Here is a 23,279-nt window from a genome sequence, read left to right as displayed (position 1 = left end):
CCATCAACCTACAACCGAAACCGTCTTCTTCTTTTTTTAAGTTTTTTAAAATAGTTTAAGATATTAACAAAACTTTTGAAAACTCGAGTGTATTTTTCAAGAGTATTTTCTTTAAACGTTTGAAAGTATTATTGATACTATAGATAAAGTAGAAAGTTGAATGATAATTTTATAATTTTATAATTTAGTCTATTATTATCTACTTTTTCCAAATATTAAGATTAAATACATGCCATTTTTAAATTTGAAGGACCACAAATAATTGAAGTTTTTTTTTTTTTTCTTGTACCTCATACTTTGCTTTATTCTCCAGATTTTGCATAAAAAAACAAATATGGTCTTTATTTAACAAAATTTTAGAGGCCACATACTTTCCTTCTTTAGATAGCATCTTTAAACTATTTTTTAATTAAAATTTACATTTAAAAAGGTTAACAATGAACAATGATTTTTTGTTAAATTATCATTTTAGTGTCTTTTATTATAATGGAATTTATTATTTTTCTGTGGTTTAAAAAACTAACAATTTAATTCCTATGGCTTATTACAAAATAAATAATGTTGACAGTTTTTTTTTTCTTATTTAACACATTTTATGTGGATGTGAATTCATCATTTATCTCTTATTTCTACGCTAAAAAATAATATTTGAAATTTAAATAAATTATGTGACCTACATTCAAAAACTGAAATGTAAATGATAATTGATTAACTAATATTCTTTTAATGCAATGGGCTAAGAGAATATTTAAAATTTCAAATAGAAAAATATAAAATTAATTGTAAATAACAATAAAACATAGTTTAATAATAAAGTGGGGTCATAACTTCAAATTTGTACTCGTGTTATTCGTGATTTTATATTTTTCAAAACATAAACAGTTAACTGTATTCATCAATTAAAAATCAATCAAAACATAATTTAATTGATAAAGTATTTATTGCGACTCGATTTAAAAATTGGTACCAAATTTCATTGGCTTTGACCGCAAACCCATTCCAACCGACAAATGGGTAGACCTCTTGATTTCTCATTGCGTCGTATGAACTAAATCATCTCAATCATGCAATATTAATATTACATTAACAATAATCAATCTTCATTTATGTAATAAAAGTTTCGAGATATTTCAAGTAGGCTTCATTTATTCTTAGATGATTACAAATTCACGATATGATAATCTAGAGTTATTTGCGTTTTTTTTTTTAATGTATTTTAAGACTTATTTACATAGTAGCTAATTATGGCCATAAAATAAGCTTTTTATGAGTTTTTATTTGAAGTTATATAAAGTCAGGTATGTTATCTTTGTAAAATAGACTTAGTAAATGTAGTAAACTAAGTATTCGTACTTTCCTTTAGCCACTGACTGAGTTTCTTTTGCAATTTTATGTACTATAGGTTGCATGTAGAATAATTTAAGCTCGACATAATCAATTTTGTTTGTGGAGTGGTTCAAATCTCAGACAAATATTCTTGTTTTGAGATATTTGATCAATAAGATAATTCGAATTTTACTCTCCTGGTAGTGATTCCTTATCAATGTCGTTTGTCAAACTAGGTGTTAAGTGAGTCTAAGGCACCGCCACGTCCTTTAAGGTTATGTCTAAATTGATCGATTTTTCATCTAATATTCTAATAGATTTCTCTCCCATTTAAAATAAAATACTTATAAATACCTATAAAAAAATGAAATAAATAGCTAATATTTATCTATAGACGTGATTGGCAAGGGTCAAATAATTGAAATAATATTTATAGCAAATAACAAATAACAAATAAATATTAAAATAAATATTATTTCAATTTAAGTCTCCAAAATTATTTAACATATGGAACACAAAACCAATTTTGTTTTCCCATTAAAAACAAAGATACGTGGAAAATAATGTTTGGTCAATAATTTTTTTATTTTATTTTTAAAAAAAGTCATTTTCCCTATTTGCAAAAATGCTCAGATTTTCAAATAATTGACTTTTCCTTTTTGTCACCACTCTTCAGATTTTATTGTTTATTTTAATATTTGTGGGAATTATACTTTCTTTTGAAAAACAAATATTCGTTTACCATCCAACTTGTAAACCTCATTTATGCATATTTATGTTCTTTCGTTAAATTCGAAATTTTTAATTTGTCGCAAATATTACTACTCGTCTACTCATCCAATACATTATATCGAAACGAGGCAGATTGAGAGACAACTCGAGAATGTGATAGATAAGAATCGAGATCGATGTCGGTTCGAACCAAGCAATTGAACAGTTTTCAAACAAGGTAGAAAAGGTGAAGCCCACCCCTCGAGTTAGAGAATATCAATTCAAATGACTAACTATGACCCAAAAAGTCGAAGCTCAAAGGGCTAAGGTCCAATGATTCAGCCCAAGAACTATTCAAGTCCAACCCATATGCCCATCCAAAGTTCTACAAACAACACAAGTAATGTTCTTGTTCTTCATTTACCTTCAAGAACAAGTTGCGAAGCCTCGAGCTAAATTCATCATATTCAAGACACAAGTTGTATAACTTTTGTGTAAAAACGAAACGTAAGACCCTTAAGGCGGTTGGATAATGAAAGTCCCACATCGGTTAATTTAGGGAATGATCATGCATTTATAATTAAAGAATACTATCCTCATTTGTACGAGACTTTTGGAGAAGCCCAAAGTAAAGCTACTAGAGTTTATACTTAAAATTGTGTTTATCTACGAAAGACAATAATTTTGATGGAGTGATGGAACATATTAGAAAGGGTAAAGAATGGAAATGTAATTTTTATTCATAATCCGATGTACACGACAATAATTGTGTCCAAAACATTTATAAATAATGAATGACCAAAAGGAACAATAATAATAAAACTCCAACGCACAAAGATGCACAAATGGAAAGATGTTACAAATAATAAAAAAGCGCTACAGAAATATTAAACAAACACCAAAATGGATCTGAACCATTCCAGCTATCACAATCCTGATTCCCTTAACAAATCTGTCTCTAAGCGAACACCATTGCCAACAAAACTCCGCTCACAGCACTGCCAACCATTGCCACCCGGCTAATGGAGACTGCGCCATTATCTTCTGGGGGTGGGGGAGCGTTGGGTCCAGGCGCGCCGGAGGGGACGTTTCCTTCCGTTGGTGGTGATGGTGGAGACGCGGTGGATGGAGATGGAGACGAGGCTGGACCCTCCTTTGGTGGCGGAGTTGGAGAGGAGGTCGGTGCTGGAGATGTAGGTGGTGTGGCTGGTGGTTGGCTCGGTGGGGATGATGGTGGGGTTGCTGAAGGAGGGGTGGCGGGAGGTGGGGTGGCTGGTGGTGGGGTTGCAGGAGGAGGGGTGGCGGGAGGTGGGGTGGCAGCTGGAGGAGGAGTGGCGGGAGGTGGGGAGGCAGCTGGAGGAGGAGTAGACGGGGGCGGAACAGCCGGGGTGGTGGGCGGCTGAGCGGGAGCAGCGCCAGGAGCCTGAGCCATAGAAGAAGTAGCCAAGCAAGCCAAAAGCATCAGAAATTGAATACCCATCTTCATTTTCTCCACCAAACAAAAGATAAAGAGAGAAAATTAGAGAAAGTTTGAGTGGGGAGTTGAAATGAAAAGCAATTGCAGAGATATATATATATATACAACAAGAACAAGAACAAGAACAAAAATGGGTCAGCCGAGGCTTCAAAGACAGCCTTGCCTCCTCTTTCCCCAATAATGCTTCAGATTCCCAAATTCCTTTTTTTAATCATTTGCTCTTATAATAAATAAATCATAATAATAATTTCACCCACAATTTCAACATTAAATTAAAAGACCCCCTCTTTGTGCCCTTCACATTATTTACTTAAACATAAATTATAATAAAGTTATATAACCAATATTTTATTTGCAATATAAATTTTAACCTCCTTACTTCGGCAATAAATCTAAATAAACATTATAATAATTTTGATTCCTAATCATGGGCATTAAAACTACACGAATACCCTAATGAAGGACGCGTGTCAGATTATAACAGGGCTATGCCAAGTGGAAATATTATAAGAAATTATGTGGTTGGCTTCACAGTCTGTCCGGTGGGTACGGTGAGTTGTTTGACATTTTTTTATTTTCTCAACGACTCTTTGGAGTGATTAGTGATTTGACCGAAATGCGCCTCTCATCTTCAATTTTTCATATCCATATCCAGCCAATTACAGCTACTAAGTTCAGGATGGATCACCGAACGGGAATCGTTTTTTTCTTGTAACGTGGACACGTGGCACACCCCCATTTATTTCTTCTACCCATGTTCCTTGGGTCCACTCCTGCTTGTTTCTCTTTTTCCAAATCCAATTATTTAGTTTTATATTAAATTATAAATTTCAACTAGAAAAGTTAAAAAACTTTTTATTTTATAATTTCAGAGGTTAAAATTACTTCATAATTCCATAAACTTATCGTATAAATATTATCATCTAAGTTAGATCGGATAATAACTAGGGTTTTGGTGGGCTATTTCCTTTTGATTTAAACATGGCGTAATGAGAGATAATCGCAGCGGGATGGAAAAGCCTTCCCCATTCTAATATCGAACTCTCCAAAAACAAATTTATTTATTTTTGTAGAGACGATGACAAAGATCCTCAACAAAGAATGCATAGGTATTAGGATCTCCATGAGAGTTTTTATTCATTTTATTATTATTTTTAAATGGTTATTCCAAATAATTTTTTATACCAACCTAATGTCTAAAAGAAATTAAAAATTAATATTATAATATTATAATAATATTATCTTCGACATAAAAACAATTGTAAACGTATTTTTAACTTAATATTACAATTATAGTCTCGTGATTTTAATATATAAATAATAATATTTATAATAAAGCTCAATTTTGAAATAAAAAAGCTATGAGCTAGAATAAAATTATAAAAATGAATTATAGGTAAAAGAAAAGCGGGGATAGGGCGGGTAATTGGGCTGATCCCCGTCCCCTTCCCCTTCCCGGTCCATGTAACGGAAGTCTGCCGACTTCCTCTCCATTCTCGGTTTAATCGAGATTTCCGATCGCAGGCCTCCTCTTCCCTAAGCTTCACACCAGCGGCGTTGACACTATGCTTCCAGAAGTCGTCCGGCGGGCCACATGCTCTGATTCTCGCCAATTTTAGGTTCGTCTTTGCACTTTGAAACTCTTGCAATAATCGATCAATCGCTCTGAATATGACTTGATTGAATATCTGCTGAAGTTGTGTGCTTCTTGGCCTGGTTTAATTGATTGTAATCATTCCAGATATTCCACATAATTGTGATCACTATTGCCCTCCTTCTTTAAAAACCAATCGCAAAAAATCAAATAAACTCAGGTAGTGGGGAAAGTATACGATCCATGCCTTCTTGGAGAACTTACATCTCCACATATTATGGCTTGAAGATTACTCTGTTTCCTACATCAAAGAAAAAAAATAAAAGCACAGGAAGTGTTAGTATCAATTCCTCTTTTTTGGATGTTAAGTTTGGCTGGGGTAGAATCGTTTAGGTTTTTCCACATTTCTTGAAATATTTTCATGCAAAAGAAAAAATTGGGTGTAATTAATGCCCATGGTTACTCAGAATGATGCCAAAAGTGGAGTTTTTTTTTAGATTGAAACTTCTGCTTGCGTTCTTACAACACACTTATACAAGCTTTACTTAAGTTCTTATTACTAAACAGCTCTCGTTTGTGTTCAACTCCTTCCCACTTCTCTAAGTTATAGCATTGCATTGCTCCCTTAGTTCTGACTAATTACTAATAGATAAACAAACAAGAGTTACCTAACGTTTGTGACTCAAACAGAGTGAATTCCAGCATCGGCAGCAGAATGGCAAGCAGCTGGTACAACATCTGAAATCTGGCTATCATGGCAGCCGAGGTAAATCCGCCAAGCCCTTTTTTACATTAAATTTGCTGTTTAAAGCAAAAGGATCAAAGTTTCATGAAGTAGCTGGTAGCTCCAATGTTTTCTTTTCGTTTCTTTAGGAATCAGTGGACAATGAACTCCACGTCACATTAAGTGGACTAAACAATAATTATCTGGTTTCTCTAGGAATCACTGGGGGATCATGGATTAACAAATCCTATCTAAATAAACTTGTTTTCTTTTTCAAAAAGGAAAGGAAGAATAGAATACCAGAAATGGCTACTAAGAAACTAAGAAGAAAGGGATGGTTAATGAGAGGCCTAAAAGAATTTAGTTGATGAGGTATGTATTGGGCCAGAGAAGGGAGATGACCCATGACCTAGCTGTAAGGAGCAGCACCAAACGAAAGTTTAATGCAGCCATGCAGAAGAAGTGCTACTGTTTTTGGGTTCATGACACATGTAATCGATCTCGCCCTCGCGGATCTGCACATTGTCAAAAAGAAATTCAGTGGCTGATGGAGCTGGTAGCATACAGTGAGTTGATTTAAATTTCTCCTTTCTATGTGATCTAGAGTTTCGTGGGGTTCTGTTTCCGACTGCAAAATTCATTGTTGGAGCTGGTAGAGACTTTGTATCAGCAAAGAGCAAAGGGGGACGGGTTTCAAAGATATATTCATATTCAACTAGGCAATGTTTAGCCAAACAAAGCTGAATTTCAAACCATTTTTTTCTAAAGACAGTGTCAAGACGCTTGTAGAGCATCTAGACATTCTTTATGTGCAACCTACAAGCCAAACGTCCCGCACAAGCAGCGTTGAGATGCTACTTGTGTATCGACGCTAGGAATTGGAGTTCTTGTCAATATAAACTCACCAACATAGGTCATTTCAACATGTTTCATCTTCACTTACATATTTTCTAAGAAAATTCCTAGAATATCATCCAACACAGAATTGTTTCTAGTAAAACACGTTTAACATTTCGGTTCATTCATGTACCACTCATTTACTTGGATATCACATGCCTACTAGCTTCCACCTTGGTTCTTCTCCAAACCACATCCTACTAGGAGAGGTATCGCTTTGATATCATTTTGTAACAGCCCATGACTAAGATTAGAAATTCAGATTCGACACTTAATAACCCCAACATTCTCCCTACTTCCCTTGCGATATGACCCTATTACCTACTTGCATATTAACATGAGTACTTTTAGCATATTTTGTCGTCACTCACATGCTTCTTAAGAAAATTTCTAGGAGGTCGCCCAACATAGGATTGATCTAAGCAAAGAATTGATCTAACCAAAATTGAAGTTTCTATGATTGAGCCACTTAAGAATAAGATATACTTTATTGGTATAGGTAGTAACTCCAGTTTTTTTTAAAATTTATCAACCATCCTATATTAATATTAGTCTTGATTCATTTATGTACATTTTCTTTACTCGACCATCACAATTAGTCTTTCTTTTTTATAAGCATGTCAATGTACTTCTCCGATGAATGACAAGAAAGTAAAGTAACCTAAATTACTCTTGGAATAGTTCTCACACGCCTTTGGTTTTGTGTTCAAGCCATATTCAGGAACTCTATGTTGAGGATTTTCAATAAGACCCGCCAAAAATATCTTCATATTTACTTCAATATATGTTTGTTTAGCATTCAGTTTTGTTTAATTCTAAACAAATTCAAAGACGATTCTAATTCTTACACTACGAATTAGAATGTTCATTCCTTGCACTATCATCACCAATGCACCCAATGTCGAGAATGGACAAGGTCTGACACCTTTGCATCGATGATTCATCGAACAACCACGACAAAGGAGTCGAATTCCTCTTCTTTGCATCGATGATTCATCGAACAACCACGACAAAGGAGTCGAACTCCTCTTAATCACCCCTGATAGAGCTAAGGGTGGAGCACGCTCTCTGCATTGCCTACTAAGCTTCCGATAACATTGTTGCCAAAATTGTGGGTGATGTAGAGGGTTTGAAGTTTTCATCAACTTGGACTCATCTAGGCTAAACTGCTCTTCCTTGTTTGAGTAAAACAAAGTGACTCAGCTTAGACAGCCTTCTCCCTTCCCATGTCTCACCTAAACTAATTAAGCCACCAACTACACAAAGAGTTCATAAATGTTCTTCACAACTAAACAGTCGGTGCTTATAAAGCGAGTTAATAACCCAGATCAAACAGTCCCATCCACATCAATGGTTGCCATTTTTCAAAAGAAAATCTCATGTGCATACATATTTAGCAACAGTACTGTTCACAATAGCCTTCTGTTGCAAGCAACCGTTTGTGTGAGGTACACTAAGACTGATGGGCAGTGTTTTGTGCTTTGATGTCAGCCATAAAGCCATAAAGCCGTAGCCATAGCCATAGCCATAGGAAAGCAGCTAAGAAATCACACAAAGTTTACAAAGCCCAAATCTGTTGTGAAAATAGCAGAAGCAGAGAGGTGGGTTCCCAAATAAACAGTACGGATGAGAGCAGCAGCACAAAGCAAGGCCAAAGTGGGAGGGGGCGTTGAAGTTGCAGGCTGGTGAAAATGACAAGACCAGCCACACGGAGGAGGAGAAATTTACGGGCAATAGAATGGTTTTGATTTTGACAACAAAAACAATTCTATTATACATCCATCTCTGCCTGCCCTGCCCTTCCCTCTCTCATTTGTCTCTCAACTCAAATGTTTGCAGCCGATGACAGAAACCCATTTTCCTTTTGTCTTCTTCTGTTTGTATTATGGTGTGTTTCCTAAATTCTCCGATGTGGGATTCCATCTTCTTTCTCTTTCATCAACTTTAAATTCTATCCAAGTATATTACTTATATATCTTAACAAAGATTTTTTTTGGTCGGAACAACCCAAACTCTCGAAACAGTATTCACAATCCAATTCTACTGTACTTTTAGGTTGTCACGAAAAATCCAAACATAGATTCATATAAGCCTCTCGAGTCAAAGTGACAAACCTAAGAGCTAAGTCAGCCTGCAATACATGGAAGATACTTGCATCGACATGGTAATATGCCCGACACATTTCGATTTCGATACTTAAGAGAGCGTTTAAATGGGGATTGTGTAATTAAAGAAGCATGGTTTTTTGCACCGTTTGTACTTGGTTGTGGAGCTTGAATTTGCGTAATCATTTGTCTCTCTGCCTTTTCATTTGTCCTTTGAAATATGGTCTCCCTTTTACCATTTCTTTTCTCCTTCCCTGCAACCATCACTTGCAAATTGTCCCCGTCTTCTTAACCCATCATTCTCATTACAAATAATTTGTATACAAATTTACATTTTTAGCCCTTTTTTTTTTCTTTTCACTTTTCCTTTTCCTTTCCCTCTCTCTCTCCAATCCATCCATTTCTATCTTTTGCCTCTTTTTTTGGATAAAAAGAACAACTTCTGAATCTAACATTACATTCAAAGCTTCATTTTTTTAGTGCAAGGTAAAGAAAGAGTTTGTTTCCTTCAAGCCACATTACTTACGCGTGCGAGTTAGAATGAACACACAGGTCAAAGAGTTTATCTCACGGTGTGATGCAATATATATGGTTTTAGATATGTGACTCAAAATAGATGTTCAGATGAATTTTGAAATAGATCAATTTTAAGACCGTTCTCTTTATAACCAAATAGTGAATAGATTACATTCATGTCTAGAGATCTTAGGTCACTATTTTAGCATGTTAAAACCGTAGCTATAATGATCATAAACTCAGATAGGCTAGTAGGTTAGGGCCGGTGGAGTAATGATGTCACTCCATTGCTTCCCACCCGTTGATTTCTTTCTCTCTTTCTTCTTTATGTTTAACAACCTGTACTTTACGCTTTGGATTCAGGTTGGCTCCTTCCTTTACTTTATTTGACGCTAATTCTTACGTGACTTAAGCATGAGGTCACAGTGTGATGGCAAGGTTCTAATTCTTCTCCTTCATATATTTTCAAACCATATCTCGTCTCATTCGATTCGTAATGAGTCAAGAAAACTTGAAGAAAAAAAAAAAAAGAATGAATAAAGTTGTTGTTGGAAAGGGGAGAATGTAAGTTATTTTTATTTGGAGATCCTTCCACAAGATTCACTTGCTCCCATTTTTTTGATACAAAATTCTCTTGTTATGAACATAACGACGTGGGAACGCAGAAACCCAAAATTCAATTTTTAAAAATACTTTTATATATATATTTATACAATAAAAAATGATAATTCAAAATCAACAAGATCAACCAAACAATGATTTCCTTGGTTTGTCTTTATGTGATGTTTGATTCCGACATTTGATTCATTCCCAACTCTGTCCCAAACATCAAAAGCATTTCCACTTCTTTTCAGCTCTAAACCCATTTTCTTTCTTTATTACACAATAAATAAATTATCTTCACATCATACCCTCTAAACTTTTCCACTTTTTTTTTTCTTTCTATTTTGGGTTTTAAGTTTTAAATAAAATTATTAACTTAATTTTTTTTATTAATAATTTGAAGGATAAAAAAAAAAAAGAGACCACAATAAAATTTAAAATAATTTAAAATAATGTTAAAAAATCATTTCTTTCAGAAAATATTTTCAATAATCTATTATGGTGTCTACTTAGTCTAATATAGTTAGTTTTTCACCTTTTTTTCTAATAGGTCCGACATTAACTACTTCACGTTTAACATGTACATTAACTACTTCACGTTTAACATGTATATAGGTCACGTGAACTATATTATTTAAAGATTATATATATATATATCTATTTAATTTTAAATTCGTTTTTTTGGAAGGTAAGCGTTATATTATCAAAGTGAGTGCATAATGACATTTTTCACGCACTGAAGCAAGCTCGAAATACTTTCGAATAATTTAGAAAAATATATTTTACGTCATAAAGATTAAAGAGAAACAACCTTCCAAATTCGACCATATTTTCTTAAAAAGAATTAAAATATAGTTTCAACCAATGGTGATAATAATTTGAAATATTATTTTATTAATGATAATAATTAAAAAAAAGCTATAAATAAAGTATCAAATCAAATGAAAAATATTCATCCCAAATCCCCTTCATTTCATGCATACCGGCACCGGGTAGAGCCGGTGGGTGCACTTGAGCGTAGTTAAAACCCTCCTCCGCCTCCTCCGCCTTGTCTTCCTCCGTTCTCCGTCGCAGAAGCCCGAAATGGATTTCGAGGATCACGAAGAAGAAGAAGAAGACATGGAAATGGAAGCTCCAACAAACTACGACAAACCACTTCTCCAAACCCCTCCTCCTCCTCCTCCTCCTCCTCCTCCACTTTCCCGCCTCAACAAAACCCCATCTCCGCTCCACTCCAACCCCCCTCCTCCCCCCCTCTACAAAGAGTGCTTAAAAAACCACGCCGTCGCCATCGGTGGCCACTCCATCGACGGCTGCGGCGAGTTCATGCCCGCCGGCCCAAACGGCTCTCTCGACGCCCTCAAATGCGCCGCCTGCAACTGCCACCGCAACTTCCACCGCAAAGACATTACCACCAACGACGACAACGGAGAATCACCACCGTTCATCTTATCGAACCCACCACCAACCGCCCAGTTCGTTCCCTACTGGCGTGCTCCAGCTGGCTACCTCCACGTGGCACCCCAACGACGAATGCTGGCACTCCCATCGCCTTCAAGTGGAGACGGCGGATGCAGAAAGCGGGTAAGGACAAAATTCACGGAGGAGCAGAAGGAAAAGATGCTGGTGATGGCGGAGAAGCTGGATTGGCGCATTCAAAAGAACGATGAAGCGGCGGTGATGGAATTCTGCAACGAAATCGGGGTGAAACGCCGAGTGTTGAAGGTTTGGATGCATAACAACAAGAACACGTTTCGTAAGGAGTCTGAAAACAACAAATTCTCGTAACAAACTCTTTAGCCTCACTTCCCAAAAACTGTCCTCGATCTTAATAAATTCGTGATATCATCACACTATCACCTGCTTCCTGTTTGCTTCATTTTAAGCTTTTTTAATATTTTCTTTTTGTTTTATTTTCTGTTTTTCTAGACACCGTGTTTGCTTCAACAAATCAACAAATCAACAGATTAATCTGTTTGCGTTAGTCTGTGGGTTTCGACTAAATTATGTGTTTAATTTCTTAATCTTATGTTCGCTGTTGCATAAGCCTCATTCTAAGTATTAATTAGTGCACCATAATCAATTAACACTAATTAAATATTTTATTATAATAATCATTTTTTAATTCTTCAATTTCGTTATTCAACTAATTATTTTTAATTAAAACTATATGATTTCATTAAAACCGATAATTATTAATATTCATTACTAAATAAATTAGAAACACACATATTTAAATTTAAATTATTTTTTTTTTAAATAAAATAATTAATAATAATTAGATAACTCAAATTAAGTAATTTAATAAAATTATTGTCGGAAATAAACAAAATATGTTTTATTTACCTGAAATTCTTAGAATATTTTTAAGTATGTTAAATAAAATGATTCGAAAGAATTTAATGAATAAATATAAAGTCAGTCATATTAACAAAATTTATAATTTTTTTTAAAGAAATTATCGATTTATTAAATAAAAATTAAAGGTTTAAAGTGATATTAGGTATAAAATTTTATTTTATACATAATACATTAATTAAACTTTTTAAAATTTGAATATATTAAGAATTTATAAATTCATTTAGTTCCATGTACAATATTAAATCTAAAGTAATTGTTTTTCTAAAATTTAAAGATTTATTATAAAGAAAATTAAAATTTAAAATTTCGGAGGTTTTTTAGACACATGTTGAAACTTGGAGGACCAATAAATAAATAAATAAAATTGTGCGTTGCCATAAAAGAAAGGGCGGCCTCTTATTTAGGCCCAACACCCGTTGCAGCCCATTCAACCCCGCGTTTGCTGGCCATTCCATTTCTGTCATTTATTGCAGTCTAACTGGAAGTAAACTGCCCTAGATTTTGACGTTAGCAACCGCTGCCTTCCTCTCCTCGACGGCCCTCAGCTTCTCTTGCGCTGCCGCCGGCGCTCTTCTCCCCCTCCTCCGCATTGCTGTCGCTAATCGTCTGCCTCCCTCACAAGCCGCGGCGAACGGCTACTCCTCTATCGAGGTAATGAACTTCTCTATTTTCCGCGCAGTCTTTTCAAACTCCAACCGTTCGAACTGAACTGAAAAAACTGAGCCCATTGTTCTGGCTTAATTCGGCTTTGCTTAAAGTTAACGCCGGAGAACGATTTGGTTGTCATTACTCTAAAACTGAAATCTTCAATTTGGTTTCCGGTTCAAGCAAAACCAAAGAAACCGACCTCTATAGGGAGATTAAAGGGTAAAATACTGGTATGAGATATGAGATTTCAACTTAGTTTTTGTTCTATTCTTTTAAGTTTTCAAAACTAACTTCTCTGCCCCTCAAATTTTAATTCAGCTTTCATTTAGTATTTGTAAATTTAATTTAATTAAAGTTCTAAAATTTTAAATTGATTTCTTAGTGGTCACTGAAATTTGAGATTGGTTTCTAATCGGTAGCTATAAAGTTTTGTCGTTAAAAGACTTCAATTTTAATTTTGAACTAATCAAATTTGTAATTAATCTAAAATTTAAATGATCTTAATTTGTAAACAGTTAAAACTCTAGGGACCAAAATGTTCTTTAGGGAAGATTAAATGATATGCTTCACAAATGTTGATAATTTTTCAGCTAAGGTCTTTGTTTTCCTGGTAGTTTATGTACTGGGTTTTGATTATCATACAAGCTTCAAATTTCATGTTCTTACTTTTCAGTTTTTCTCTTTGAATTAGTCTAATGAAACTTACTTTGTTAGGTAAAAGTCTGGTTTCTTGTTACCCATCTATGCCTTTCATGCTTTTCTCAGAACTGTTTTTTTTTTTTTTNTTTTTTTTTTTTTTTTTTTTTTTTTTTTTTTTTTTTTTTTTTTTTTTTTTTTTTTTTTTTAAACAGGGCTGCCTTGAATCTGTTGGAAAATGAAGAAAATGATAGCACTGGGTTTTGAGGGTTCAGCAAACAAGATTGGTGTTGGGGTTGTGACATTAGATGGCAACATTTTGTCAAACCCACGTCACACCTACATTACACCTCCGGGCCATGGCTTTCTTCCTCGTGAAACTGCACATCACCATTTTGAGCACATTCTCCCGTTGATTAAGTCTGCTCTGGAAACTGCAAAAATTACCCCAGAGGATATTGACTGCCTCTGTTACACTAAAGGGCCTGGCATGGGAGCTCCTCTACAAGTTTCTGCTGTTGCTGTGAGGGTTCTTTCTCAGATTTGGAATAAGCCTATTGTTGCTGTTAATCATTGCGTTGCACATATTGAGATGGGAAGGATTGTAACGGGTGCTGATGATCCTGTTGTCTTGTATGTTAGTGGTGGGAATACTCAGGTGATTGCTTATAGTGAAGGAAGGTATAGAATCTTTGGGGAAACTATTGATATTGCCGTTGGAAATTGCTTGGATCGGTTTGCAAGAGTCCTAACGCTATCCAATGACCCAAGTCCTGGATACAATATTGAACAGGTGTAAATTTTTCGTTATTCCATTTATTCTTTTCATTGGATTATTGGGATTGAAAGGGCGTTGAAGCTTAATAGCGTAGGGAGTCTGAAAAGAAAACTTTTAGCTCTTACGTTCTTGGGTTGGAAAAAGCTTAGATAGGTCTTATTCGCGCCTTTTAACCAAAATGTTTCAAATATAATAAATCAAGTAATGCTCTTTGCTTCCTCTGTTGCACGCATAACTTCCTTTTCCTTTTTATAATGCATATGAAATATTTGAAGATGCAATTTGTACTGATAGTCTTATCTTCAAGGTGGGAGAGATATTATGAGAGAAAATGCTCATTGTGTACTTTTTCATTTCTAATTTTCTGAATCCTAACAAATGCTTCTGCTAAATGATGTGTGAAAAATGGTTTCTTTGACTCCCTCGATTGATTTTCTGTGTCCACAGCTTGCAAAGAAGGGAGAAAAGTTTATTGAACTTCCATATGTAGTCAAAGGGATGGATGTATCATTCAGTGGGATATTAAGTTATATTGAAGCAACTGCTGAGGAGAAACTAAAAAGTAACGAGTGTACTCCTGCTGACTTGTGCTACTCTCTACAGGTAATGTATGTTTATTATGTTAATAGTGCTCCATTTCTGGATGAACTGCAAACCTTGGGCCATTCTGTAACTAAGCGAAGTTTGTGAATTGGGCTGTTGCTCTATAATAGATGATCTCAAACTTTCAGCTCATTTGTAGAATTGTTATCCACTCTGACCTTGCCATTCTTCCGTAAAATTACTTACAAATGCTATTTCATCCCTTTCAACGCGCCGTTCTGTATTGTAGGAAACATTGTTTGCTATGCTTGTGGAAATCACAGAACGAGCCATGGCTCACTGCGACAAGAAAGATGTTCTTATAGTGGGTGGCGTAGGTTGTAATGAGCGCTTGCAAGAGATGATGAGAATAATGTGCTCTGAGAGAGGAGGAAGATTATTTGCAACAGATGACCGTTATTGTATTGATAATGGTGCAATGATTGCATATACTGGTCTTCTTGCTTGGGCACATGGCATGTCGACACCATTGGAGGAAGTAACATTCACCCAACGGTTTCGAACCGATGAAGTACATGCTATATGGAGAGAGAAAAAGGATTGGACTGAGCTCATGGAAGAAGACGTCTAGACCATCAAATGCCGCCCTCATTCTCTGCAAGATATAATAGTTGATATGGAAATTAGATGTGTTTGTAGGCGTAATTCTCTTCGGATATTCCATGGCTCTTTAGATGTTCCCTGAAGGCTTATAGATAATAGCATTATTGAAAACTTGGGCAAATGTTCTTTAGGATTAAACTTGTAAATGGTATTTACAGGTCCTTCATGAATAGAACAGCAAAAGAGAGGCAACTCTGAAGGTAAAGATCTCACTGACATAATGGACAAGGAAGGAAGGTGCGAAGTACTTCAGCATTTGCAGCTAGTAGTAGTAAAGGCTGATACTCTTGCTAGTATAGGTTCTATAATCTCTGTCCCACTCACTCTCTCAGTTTTTGGCTTTTTTTGTCCTTGTAATTTTGATGGCCAATTGAATGAACTAATGTATTTATTTGTAAAGATTATTCTAAGGGTCTATTTGGTTTGGATTATCTTTTCAAGTGGTTATTTATTTTTTTTCAGATAAATAACAATAAATACATTTAATAATAAAATTGATAAAATTGAAAATGGTTTTGTATCCTAAGAGAGAACTCAAATGCAAATTTTCAGATAAATAACAATAAATACATTTAATAATAAAATTTTATTATCATTCAAAATATAAAACAATTCATTAAATTTAGCTTTTTAATAAAAAAATATTTTTCTTTTGTAATGCAAAATTAAACTAATAGACAAAATATTGAAATGTANAAAAAAAATAGTTAAAATAATAAATAAATAAATAAAAATTAAAAGAAGAAAAAAAAATTGAGCCTATTTTTAAAATAAAATAAAAAGATTAACAAAAGAAAGAGGAAAACCCTTCCTCCGTTTCAGCAGCTCTGTGTCGCCGCCGCCAACATCGTCTTTCTTCCATACGTGTTGCCGCAGCTTCCTCCCTCCTAGCGTTGCACTGATTTTGGTCGTAGACGATTTGCTGCGAACTCGAGGGATTCTATGGGGAAGCAGGACGAGCCTCTCCATGTGAGTTCCAAAGCGGAACTGAAGCGAAGAGAGAAGCAGCAGAAGAAGGCAAAGTCTGGAGGGTTTGAGTCCTTAGGTCTCAGTCCCAATGTCTACAGGGGAATCAAGCGCAAGGGCTATAGAGTGCCCACTCCAATTCAGAGGAAAACCATGCCGCTCATTCTTTCCGGCAACGATGTGGTGGCCATGGCACGGACGGGCTCAGGTAAAACTGCTGCTTTTTTGGTGCCTATGCTGGAACGGCTTAAACAGCACGAGCCTCAGGGTGGTGTTAGGGCTCTCATCTTGTCTCCTACCAGGGACTTGGCGCTTCAGACTCTCAAGTTCACCAAGGAACTTGGAAAATTCACGGGTCAGTTCAGTGCTCTTAATTGAATTATTGTGATTTGAATGTGTATTGGCATGAGTTATCTCGTATGTTCTTAAACTGAAATAACGATTGGAACATATTTCACTTCACTGGTTTATAAACGTTTTATGTTATTGTTAATGGCATCACAATTGGACGATTCCAAACATCTGAAGAATGTCTCTATTGAGCATGTAACTTTGGAGGTTTCTTGTACGTAGAAATTCTTTTTGTTACTTGGTTATTAGAATCAATTTTGGTTTAGTTAAGCGTGTCGGCCTTGAACCTAGTTATTACTGACTAGTGTTGCTTCCTGTATTACTTTCTTTCCAAATAAGAAACAAAGTGGCTCGTGTTATACTTTCTTTGTGCAATCGATCTCAAAGATGAGAATTTGATTTAGATTAATAAAGGACTCGAGGACAAAAGAAATTACTATCATTTGTAAATTGCTGAGTGAGAAAGATGAATATTCTCCTTTCCTGGAAACCCTCAATAAGATCTATGTCTTTGCATTTTATGCCCTGCCTGCTTAGGATATTTAGCTCAATAATGAAAAGAAAGGGGAGAGAGGATCCTCTATCTGTAAATTAATTCTCCTACTTTACAGAGATGTTCAGATTTAAATATCATCTATTATTTGCTGCAGATCTTCGAATTAGTTTATTGGTTGGCGGTGATAGTATGGAAGCTCAATTTGAAGAATTGGCTCAAAATCCTGATATTATAATTGCCACTCCTGGAAGGTTGATGCACCATTTGTCTGAGGTTGATGACATGACCTTGCGCACTGTGGAATATGTGGTTTTTGATGAAGCTGATTGTCTCTTTGATATGGGTTTTGCTGAGCAGTTGCATAAAATCCTTGCACAACTGAGTGAGAATCGACAGACCTTACTTTTTAGTGCAACTTTACCAAGTGTTCTTGCAGAGTTTGCAAAGGCTGGTCTTCGTGATCCCCAGCTTGTGCGCCTTGATGTAGATAATAAGATTAGCCCTGACTTAAAGCTTGTCTTTTTTACTTTGCGTCAAGAAGAAAAAAATGCTGCACTGTTGTATTTGGTCAGAGAGAAAATCAGTTCCGATGAACAAAGTTTGATTTTTGTATCCACTCGGCATCATGTAGAGTTTTTAAATGTCTTGTTCCGAGAGGAAGGTATTGAGCCATCTGTATGTTATGGTGAAATGGACCAAGATGCTCGCAAGATTCATATATCAAGATTTAGGGCAAGAAAAACAATGTTCTTAATAGTGACTGATGTTGCAGCTAGGGGAATTGACATCCCATTGCTTGATAATGTTATCAACTGGGACTTCCCTCCAAAACCTAAAATCTTCGTACACCGAGTTGGACGAGCTGCAAGGGCTGGTCGAACTGGTGCAGCATTTTCATTTGTGACTTCTGAAGATCTTCCCAACCTTTTAGATCTTCATCTTTTTCTCTCAAAACCTATAAGAGCTGCCCCTACTGAAGAGGAGGTCTTACTTGATAAGGAGGGTGTATTCTCTAAAATAGACAATGCAATTGCAAGTGGAGAAACTGTATATGGTCGTCTCCCTCAGACAGTTATTGATCTTGCTTCCGACAGAATCAGAGAAACCATTGATTCTTCAGCTGACTTGATTTCTCTGCAGAAAACCTGTTCAAATGCATTTCGTATGTATTCAAAGTCAAAACCACTACCTTCGAAAGAGTCTATCAGAAGAGCAAAGGACTTACCTCGTGAAGGATTGCATCCAATCTTCAAAAATATACTAGAAGGTGGTGAATTAAAGGCATTGGCTTTCTCAGAGCGCTTAAAAACATTCAGGTTAAAGCAAATAGCTTGCTTTCCTTTTTCGGTAGTAGGCTTAACATTTCCACAAAAATTAGTTTTGCACTGGTCAATCATGCTTGGAACAATTGTTTATTTGCACCAGGCCCAAGCAGACAATACTAGAGGCTGAAGGAGAAACTGCCAAGTCAAAGCATCGACAGGTTTGTTTATGAGTTTTGTGACTTTTGTAGCTTGTGGCTGTTAGTTAAATACTTTGATGACAGTCTTTTGCTGAATCTATAAGCTTTTTATTTATTAATTATTATTATATATAAGCAATGTTTAAAGGAACCAACATTTTGTGTTGATGAAGATAGAATGACAATCTCGGGTTGACGTGTTAAATACTGCTTATGTATCCTGTTTGTGAGAGAGAATTGTATTGACGAATGTAATGTAAATAAAGGAAGGAAAAGTCCTTAAACAAGGACAATGAGTTATGAAATAGAATCTACTATTAACAGTGATGGGTGATGTAGTATAATTACAAAATTATTTAGAGAAAGAGCTTCAGGCAGAAGAAACAAAAAGTATGGTTCCTCAAAGATCTTTTATGTTCGAAATATTTTCCATCGCTTTTATTCCCTTCAATTCATATTTCTCACACTTCACTCTTCACTCTTCACTCTTCACTCTTCACTCTTAAATGTTTCAAAATATCATCTTGAACCTCAGATCACAATAAATTTGGTGGGTTGAATTCTTGGGTTGTACAAATAAATGTGATGACTTGATGAAATTATTTCCTATAAAAGAAACCCTCTTTTACTTTCAAATTAGAATGTTTACATATTTATCTTATTTAATTCCATTTCGTATAATAATTAAATTTTTAGGTTTTTTGCTTTCCTCATTGATGGAAGTCGAATGATTTCTTCAATAATGGCATTGTTGCAGGGTCCTAGGCAATGGGTTGATGTAATGAAGAGAAAGAGAGCTGTCCATGAGGAGGTCATTAACTTAGTTCATAAGCAACGCTCTGCCAAGCACGTTGAGGAGGTGTGATTTGAGTTTCTTTTCCTAATTTTAAATGTTCATAGTGAGTAGCAAAAGCTTATTGTTGGGCTTTTGACCCACGGAGGTCTGATCTGCCTGATGATGATTTATACATAATTTGAAATTTATTATGTTTATGCTTTTCTTTTCAAAGAATATCTTGCTATGCCTAAAATGTACTTCATATTTCAGGAACTCCCGTTGGAAAACATTTCTCCAAAGGGTAAGAATATGAAAGGTATGTCATTCTCTCTCTTTCTCACCCCTTCCCCATGGCAACTGGAAGAGAGACTGATGTCATTTCATTTGAAGAGTGTGTATGTGATGTGAGCATGGAATGCTACCCAAATCAATTGGAAATTACTTTTATATATGAGAGTTGATTGTTACCCAGACGCTCATATGCCCTTCAATCTAATTTGAGTTCCAATGAGATTTCATGCAAGTTACAAAAATGTAGAGGGGGCTGTGGGACAAAGAGGGTGAAATCAAAACAGATGAATGGCAAGAGTTAGAAAATAATGGAACAGTTTTTTTTTTTTTGTATGTGCACGTGGTTTGAAGACATATCTTGAGGCTTAAACTTGTGGTACTGGTACATTGGTGTGGCTTGTGCCTTTCCATAGGATAGGGCTATCCACCTGACTTCTTTTTTTCAAGGTCAAAGAAACTCTCGTTGAGTTTAGGGTAACAAGGTATTACTTCTAGAATTAACTAGAAGGTGCCTAAGATATCCTCTCTTCTTCAAGGTTTAAACGAGTAAAGTCTAAATGCATTCTTGATGGATAGTTAGCAGCATTCGGATTATTGCCGCAAGAACAGATTTTGCCAAATAAATTCTTAACATGTTCTTATCATGGTTTTTTCTCATGCTAAATAATGACCTCTTGCTTTCATAACTGATTGAATATTTTTTTTCCATATTTTAGGAACTCGAGGATTAAAAAAAAGAAAGACTGCAAGTTTCAAAGACGAGGAGTTCTACATAAATTCCGTACCAACAAATCATGTAGGGCTTTTGCCATTTACTGGCCCTTTTCATTTTTAGAAAAACATCCATTATAAGAATTTCTTATGATGTTGAGAAATGTAAATAGAATAATCATGCTGACTCTTATACCTGCATTTTGGTTTGACCCAGCATACAGAAGCAGGATTAGCAGTAAAAGGCGATCAAGGTTTTGGGTCCAACAGGTACTTCACTAGTACCACTAACCAACAAAGGAGTACTGTAGGGGCTATCCAGCCTGTCATTTGAAGATCATTTTTTACTGTTTTAATTTTTCAATTTCGTTGAAGAGAAGGGGATTAGATTTATGTTTTTTTACTCTTCCCATATTACATATTCGATAACAGTTAACAGTACATCTCTTTTAGGTTGGATAATGCTGTTCTGGATCTAGTCGCTGATGATAGTTCTGGCATGCAGAAACATAAATCTGTATACCATTGGGATAAGGTAGGTTTCAAACACGAGTAAACATAGGTACCAAACATAGGAGTTATGTGGGTACCTAGCATGAATAACTGTAGTTCGTGTTACCCTAAAATTTAGTCATTATAACTTTTTTGAACTTTTTGGTGACAGAGGGGCAAGAAATATGTGAAATTAAACAATGGGGATCGGGTCACAGCCAGTGGAAAGGTGCGTTCTTGACTCTTTTACCAATTGGGTGTTGATTTAAAAATTTCTTTCAACATTGATTCTAGCTTATAGTCAGGATGTTGGGATAATACATTGTTTGAGTTTCTATCAAGTTTCTACATCTCAATTTCTAGGATCTTAGGAATAATGTTAATGAAGCTATTTTCTTCTATAAATTTCACAGATAAAGACAGAAAGTGGTGCAAAAGTAAAAACTAACAAGACCGGCATATACAAGAAATGGAAAGAACGATCACATAATAAGATCTCTCTCAAAGGAATAAGTTTGGGAGATCACGATGGTGAAGCCATGAACCGTGCTGGTAATAGACTTCTTCCTTTTCATTTAGTTAGGTCTCTTTTTATATCCTTTTGGTTTTTGGTTTTCTTAGTTTTTGAAAATTAAGCCTATAAATATTGCTTCCACCCATAGGTTTTTTTTTGTTTTGTTATCTACTTTATTCATATGTTTTTAAAAGCTAAACGAAATCTGGAAGACTAAAAAGTAATTTTTTAAAACTTATTTTTGTTTTTTAGAATTTGGCTAAGAACTCCAATGTTTTCTTAAGGAAGATAAAACACGAAACACATAGTAGAGAAATGATGATGAGAAAAACAACGATGATCTGAAAACAAGCACAGACTAAAGAAACGTTTTGGTGGCTTTCAGCTTTGCTTATTTTTGTCTGCTAAATGAGGTGCAGGAAATCAGCGATTTTCGGGAAATAAAAGAAAGTTTGGATCCGGCAAAAACCAGCATTCAGTGCCTAATGCTCATGTGCGCTCTGAAGTTAAAAATCTCGATCAAATTCGGAAGGAACGACAGAAAAAGGCAACTAGAATTCAAACCATGAAGAACCAACCGAAAAGGGGTAAAAAGAAATCTGGTAAAAAGGGAAACCGAGGAAAGGCGAAGTAGGAAGAAATAAAAGCTTTGTCTTGCTCAAAAAGAGGGAAGATTTTCTATCCACTTCGTTTTTAGGAGACTTAGAAGTTCTCACACTGATTACATGGTCTTATACCGATCTAATCCAAAGTAGAGGAAAAGTAAAGATTTTTAGTTTCCATGCCTCCATTTCATGTGTCTCTTCATTATTTATGTTCAATGCCTCTGTCATCCTTTTTCCCCATAGAATTTAGTAGTTCAAGAACACATGTGGTGTCTGATGGCAAATTATGAGAGGCTGCTTTCTTTCGGCCTATTTTGTAATGTCTTTAAATGCTTCTGGTCGAGTTCAACTAGCCAATACGGGGTGGATTATTATACCTTCAATTTTAAGAAAAGTAGTAGGTGTTTAGCTTATCCATTTAGAGATGGTTGAATTTTATATTTTGAATTCTAATGTATTTTTTGGTTGGGTCTACTCCTATTGTAATTCATGTTTTTGACTTGTTAGATTAGTCCTTATGTTTCAATCCATGAAATTAGTTTTGGCACACGGAAGATCCTTGGGGCTATACAGTCTATTAGACGGGACAAGTAGAAACTACTTGTATAAATACTCCTAAATTCATACAAGTGGTTCCTAAGCAAGATCAACAACATTTAGACATTAAACTGAAAATTTTGATGCTTAGTAATCCTCGATTGCAGAACTTAAATCAAGTTTGGAATGAATTAAACGTACTGATCAACACCCAAATGACCTTATATATGCATCGTAGAATAAACAAAGGAGTTCAAAACAATAGATTTGAACCCTTAGTCGACAGATAAACTAATATATGGCTACTTGCATCGTGAGCCATGAACCACAACAATGTTGAAGTTCAAATTCGAGTAGGGCTCACTAGATTCACATGGAGAGCTTGCATTGAGGTTGTGCCCAAATAGGTAGAAGGGTGTTCTCCATCTCCCTCCATCTTGTGGACATCGCTAGAGAATATGTTAATAACTTTTAAAAATAAAGACATCTTGTTA

General features: G+C 35.3%; 4 protein-coding genes and 1 long non-coding RNA gene across 10 annotated transcripts; 4 read left to right on the top strand and 1 right to left on the bottom strand.

Annotated features, from left to right (window-relative positions):
• Positions 1-2,995: 2,995 nt before the first annotated feature.
• On the bottom strand, positions 2,996-3,517 carry LOC111804491 (classical arabinogalactan protein 4-like). Its single transcript, XM_023689321.1, has one exon. The coding sequence runs from the start codon at positions 3,515-3,517 to the stop codon at positions 2,996-2,998; it is 522 nt and encodes a 173-aa protein (XP_023545089.1).
• A 1,399-nt stretch (positions 3,518-4,916) lies between these two features.
• On the top strand, positions 4,917-8,731 carry LOC111799478. Of its 5 annotated transcripts, none has more exons than XR_002815884.1 (3): positions 4,917-5,133; positions 5,799-5,874; positions 8,221-8,731. It is a non-coding gene; the product is annotated as an uncharacterized LOC111799478 (long non-coding RNA). The 5 variants fall into 5 exon arrangements; XR_002816035.1 differs by lacking the exon at positions 8,221-8,731 and adding an exon at positions 6,119-6,774; XR_002815949.1 differs by lacking the exon at positions 8,221-8,731 and adding an exon at positions 6,114-6,774.
• A 2,184-nt stretch (positions 8,732-10,915) lies between these two features.
• LOC111809080 (zinc-finger homeodomain protein 1-like) lies at positions 10,916-11,937 on the top strand. The gene has a single exon (XM_023695429.1). It carries the CDS (start codon positions 11,037-11,039, stop codon positions 11,739-11,741), a length of 705 nt encoding a protein of 234 aa, XP_023551197.1. The 5' UTR covers positions 10,916-11,036; the 3' UTR covers positions 11,742-11,937.
• Positions 11,938-12,787: 850 nt separating this feature from the next.
• On the top strand, positions 12,788-16,013 carry LOC111789216 (probable tRNA N6-adenosine threonylcarbamoyltransferase). The gene is made up of 4 exons (XM_023669951.1): positions 12,788-12,965; positions 13,814-14,391; positions 14,824-14,979; positions 15,209-16,013. Exons 2-4 carry the CDS (start codon positions 13,837-13,839, stop codon positions 15,548-15,550), a joined length of 1,053 nt encoding a protein of 350 aa, XP_023525719.1. The 5' UTR covers positions 12,788-12,965; positions 13,814-13,836; the 3' UTR covers positions 15,551-16,013.
• A 345-nt stretch (positions 16,014-16,358) lies between these two features.
• LOC111798517 (putative DEAD-box ATP-dependent RNA helicase 29) lies at positions 16,359-22,722 on the top strand. 2 transcript variants are annotated; one of them, XM_023681739.1, is made up of 11 exons: positions 16,359-16,903; positions 17,550-18,711; positions 18,821-18,878; positions 19,615-19,716; positions 19,906-19,951; positions 20,643-20,722; positions 20,855-20,907; positions 21,091-21,172; positions 21,302-21,358; positions 21,543-21,681; positions 22,063-22,722. In XM_023681739.1, exons 1-11 carry the CDS (start codon positions 16,525-16,527, stop codon positions 22,275-22,277), a joined length of 2,373 nt encoding a protein of 790 aa, XP_023537507.1. In that variant the 5' UTR covers positions 16,359-16,524; the 3' UTR covers positions 22,278-22,722. The 2 variants fall into 2 exon arrangements, with proteins under 2 accessions (XP_023537507.1, XP_023537498.1); XM_023681730.1 differs by having other exon boundaries at positions 22,057-22,722.
• Positions 22,723-23,279: the final 557 nt, after the last annotated feature.

The sequence above is a fragment of the Cucurbita pepo genome, chromosome LG01, assembly GCF_002806865.2.
Source record: "Cucurbita pepo subsp. pepo cultivar mu-cu-16 chromosome LG01, ASM280686v2, whole genome shotgun sequence".
NCBI lineage: Eukaryota > Viridiplantae > Streptophyta > Magnoliopsida > Cucurbitales > Cucurbitaceae > Cucurbita > Cucurbita pepo.
The sequence above is the reverse complement of the archived record's forward strand: the minus strand, read 5'-3'. Positions and strand labels throughout refer to the sequence as shown.

What these genes read in the sequence shown, in the direction of transcription:
- LOC111804491 (XM_023689321.1), bottom strand. Translation starts at nt 3,517, where the DNA reads ATGGGTATTCAATTTCTGATGCTTTTGGCTTGCTTGGCTACTTCTTCT.
- LOC111809080 (XM_023695429.1), top strand. Translation starts at nt 11,037, where the DNA reads ATGGATTTCGAGGATCACGAAGAAGAAGAAGAAGACATGGAAATGGAA.
- LOC111789216 (XM_023669951.1), top strand. Translation starts at nt 13,837, where the DNA reads ATGAAGAAAATGATAGCACTGGGTTTTGAGGGTTCAGCAAACAAGATT. An exon ending in CTGGATACAATATTGAACAG is followed by an intron (nt 14,392 to 14,823) that starts GTGTAAATTTTT and finishes CTGTGTCCACAG; the next exon opens with CTTGCAAAGAAGGGAGAAAA. An exon ending in ACTTGTGCTACTCTCTACAG is followed by an intron (nt 14,980 to 15,208) that starts GTAATGTATGTT and finishes TCTGTATTGTAG; the next exon opens with GAAACATTGTTTGCTATGCT.
- LOC111798517 (XM_023681730.1), top strand. Translation starts at nt 16,525, where the DNA reads ATGGGGAAGCAGGACGAGCCTCTCCATGTGAGTTCCAAAGCGGAACTG. An exon ending in CCAAGTCAAAGCATCGACAG is followed by an intron (nt 18,879 to 19,614) that starts GTTTGTTTATGA and finishes GCATTGTTGCAG; the next exon opens with GGTCCTAGGCAATGGGTTGA. An exon ending in CTGTATACCATTGGGATAAG is followed by an intron (nt 21,173 to 21,301) that starts GTAGGTTTCAAA and finishes TTTTGGTGACAG; the next exon opens with AGGGGCAAGAAATATGTGAA.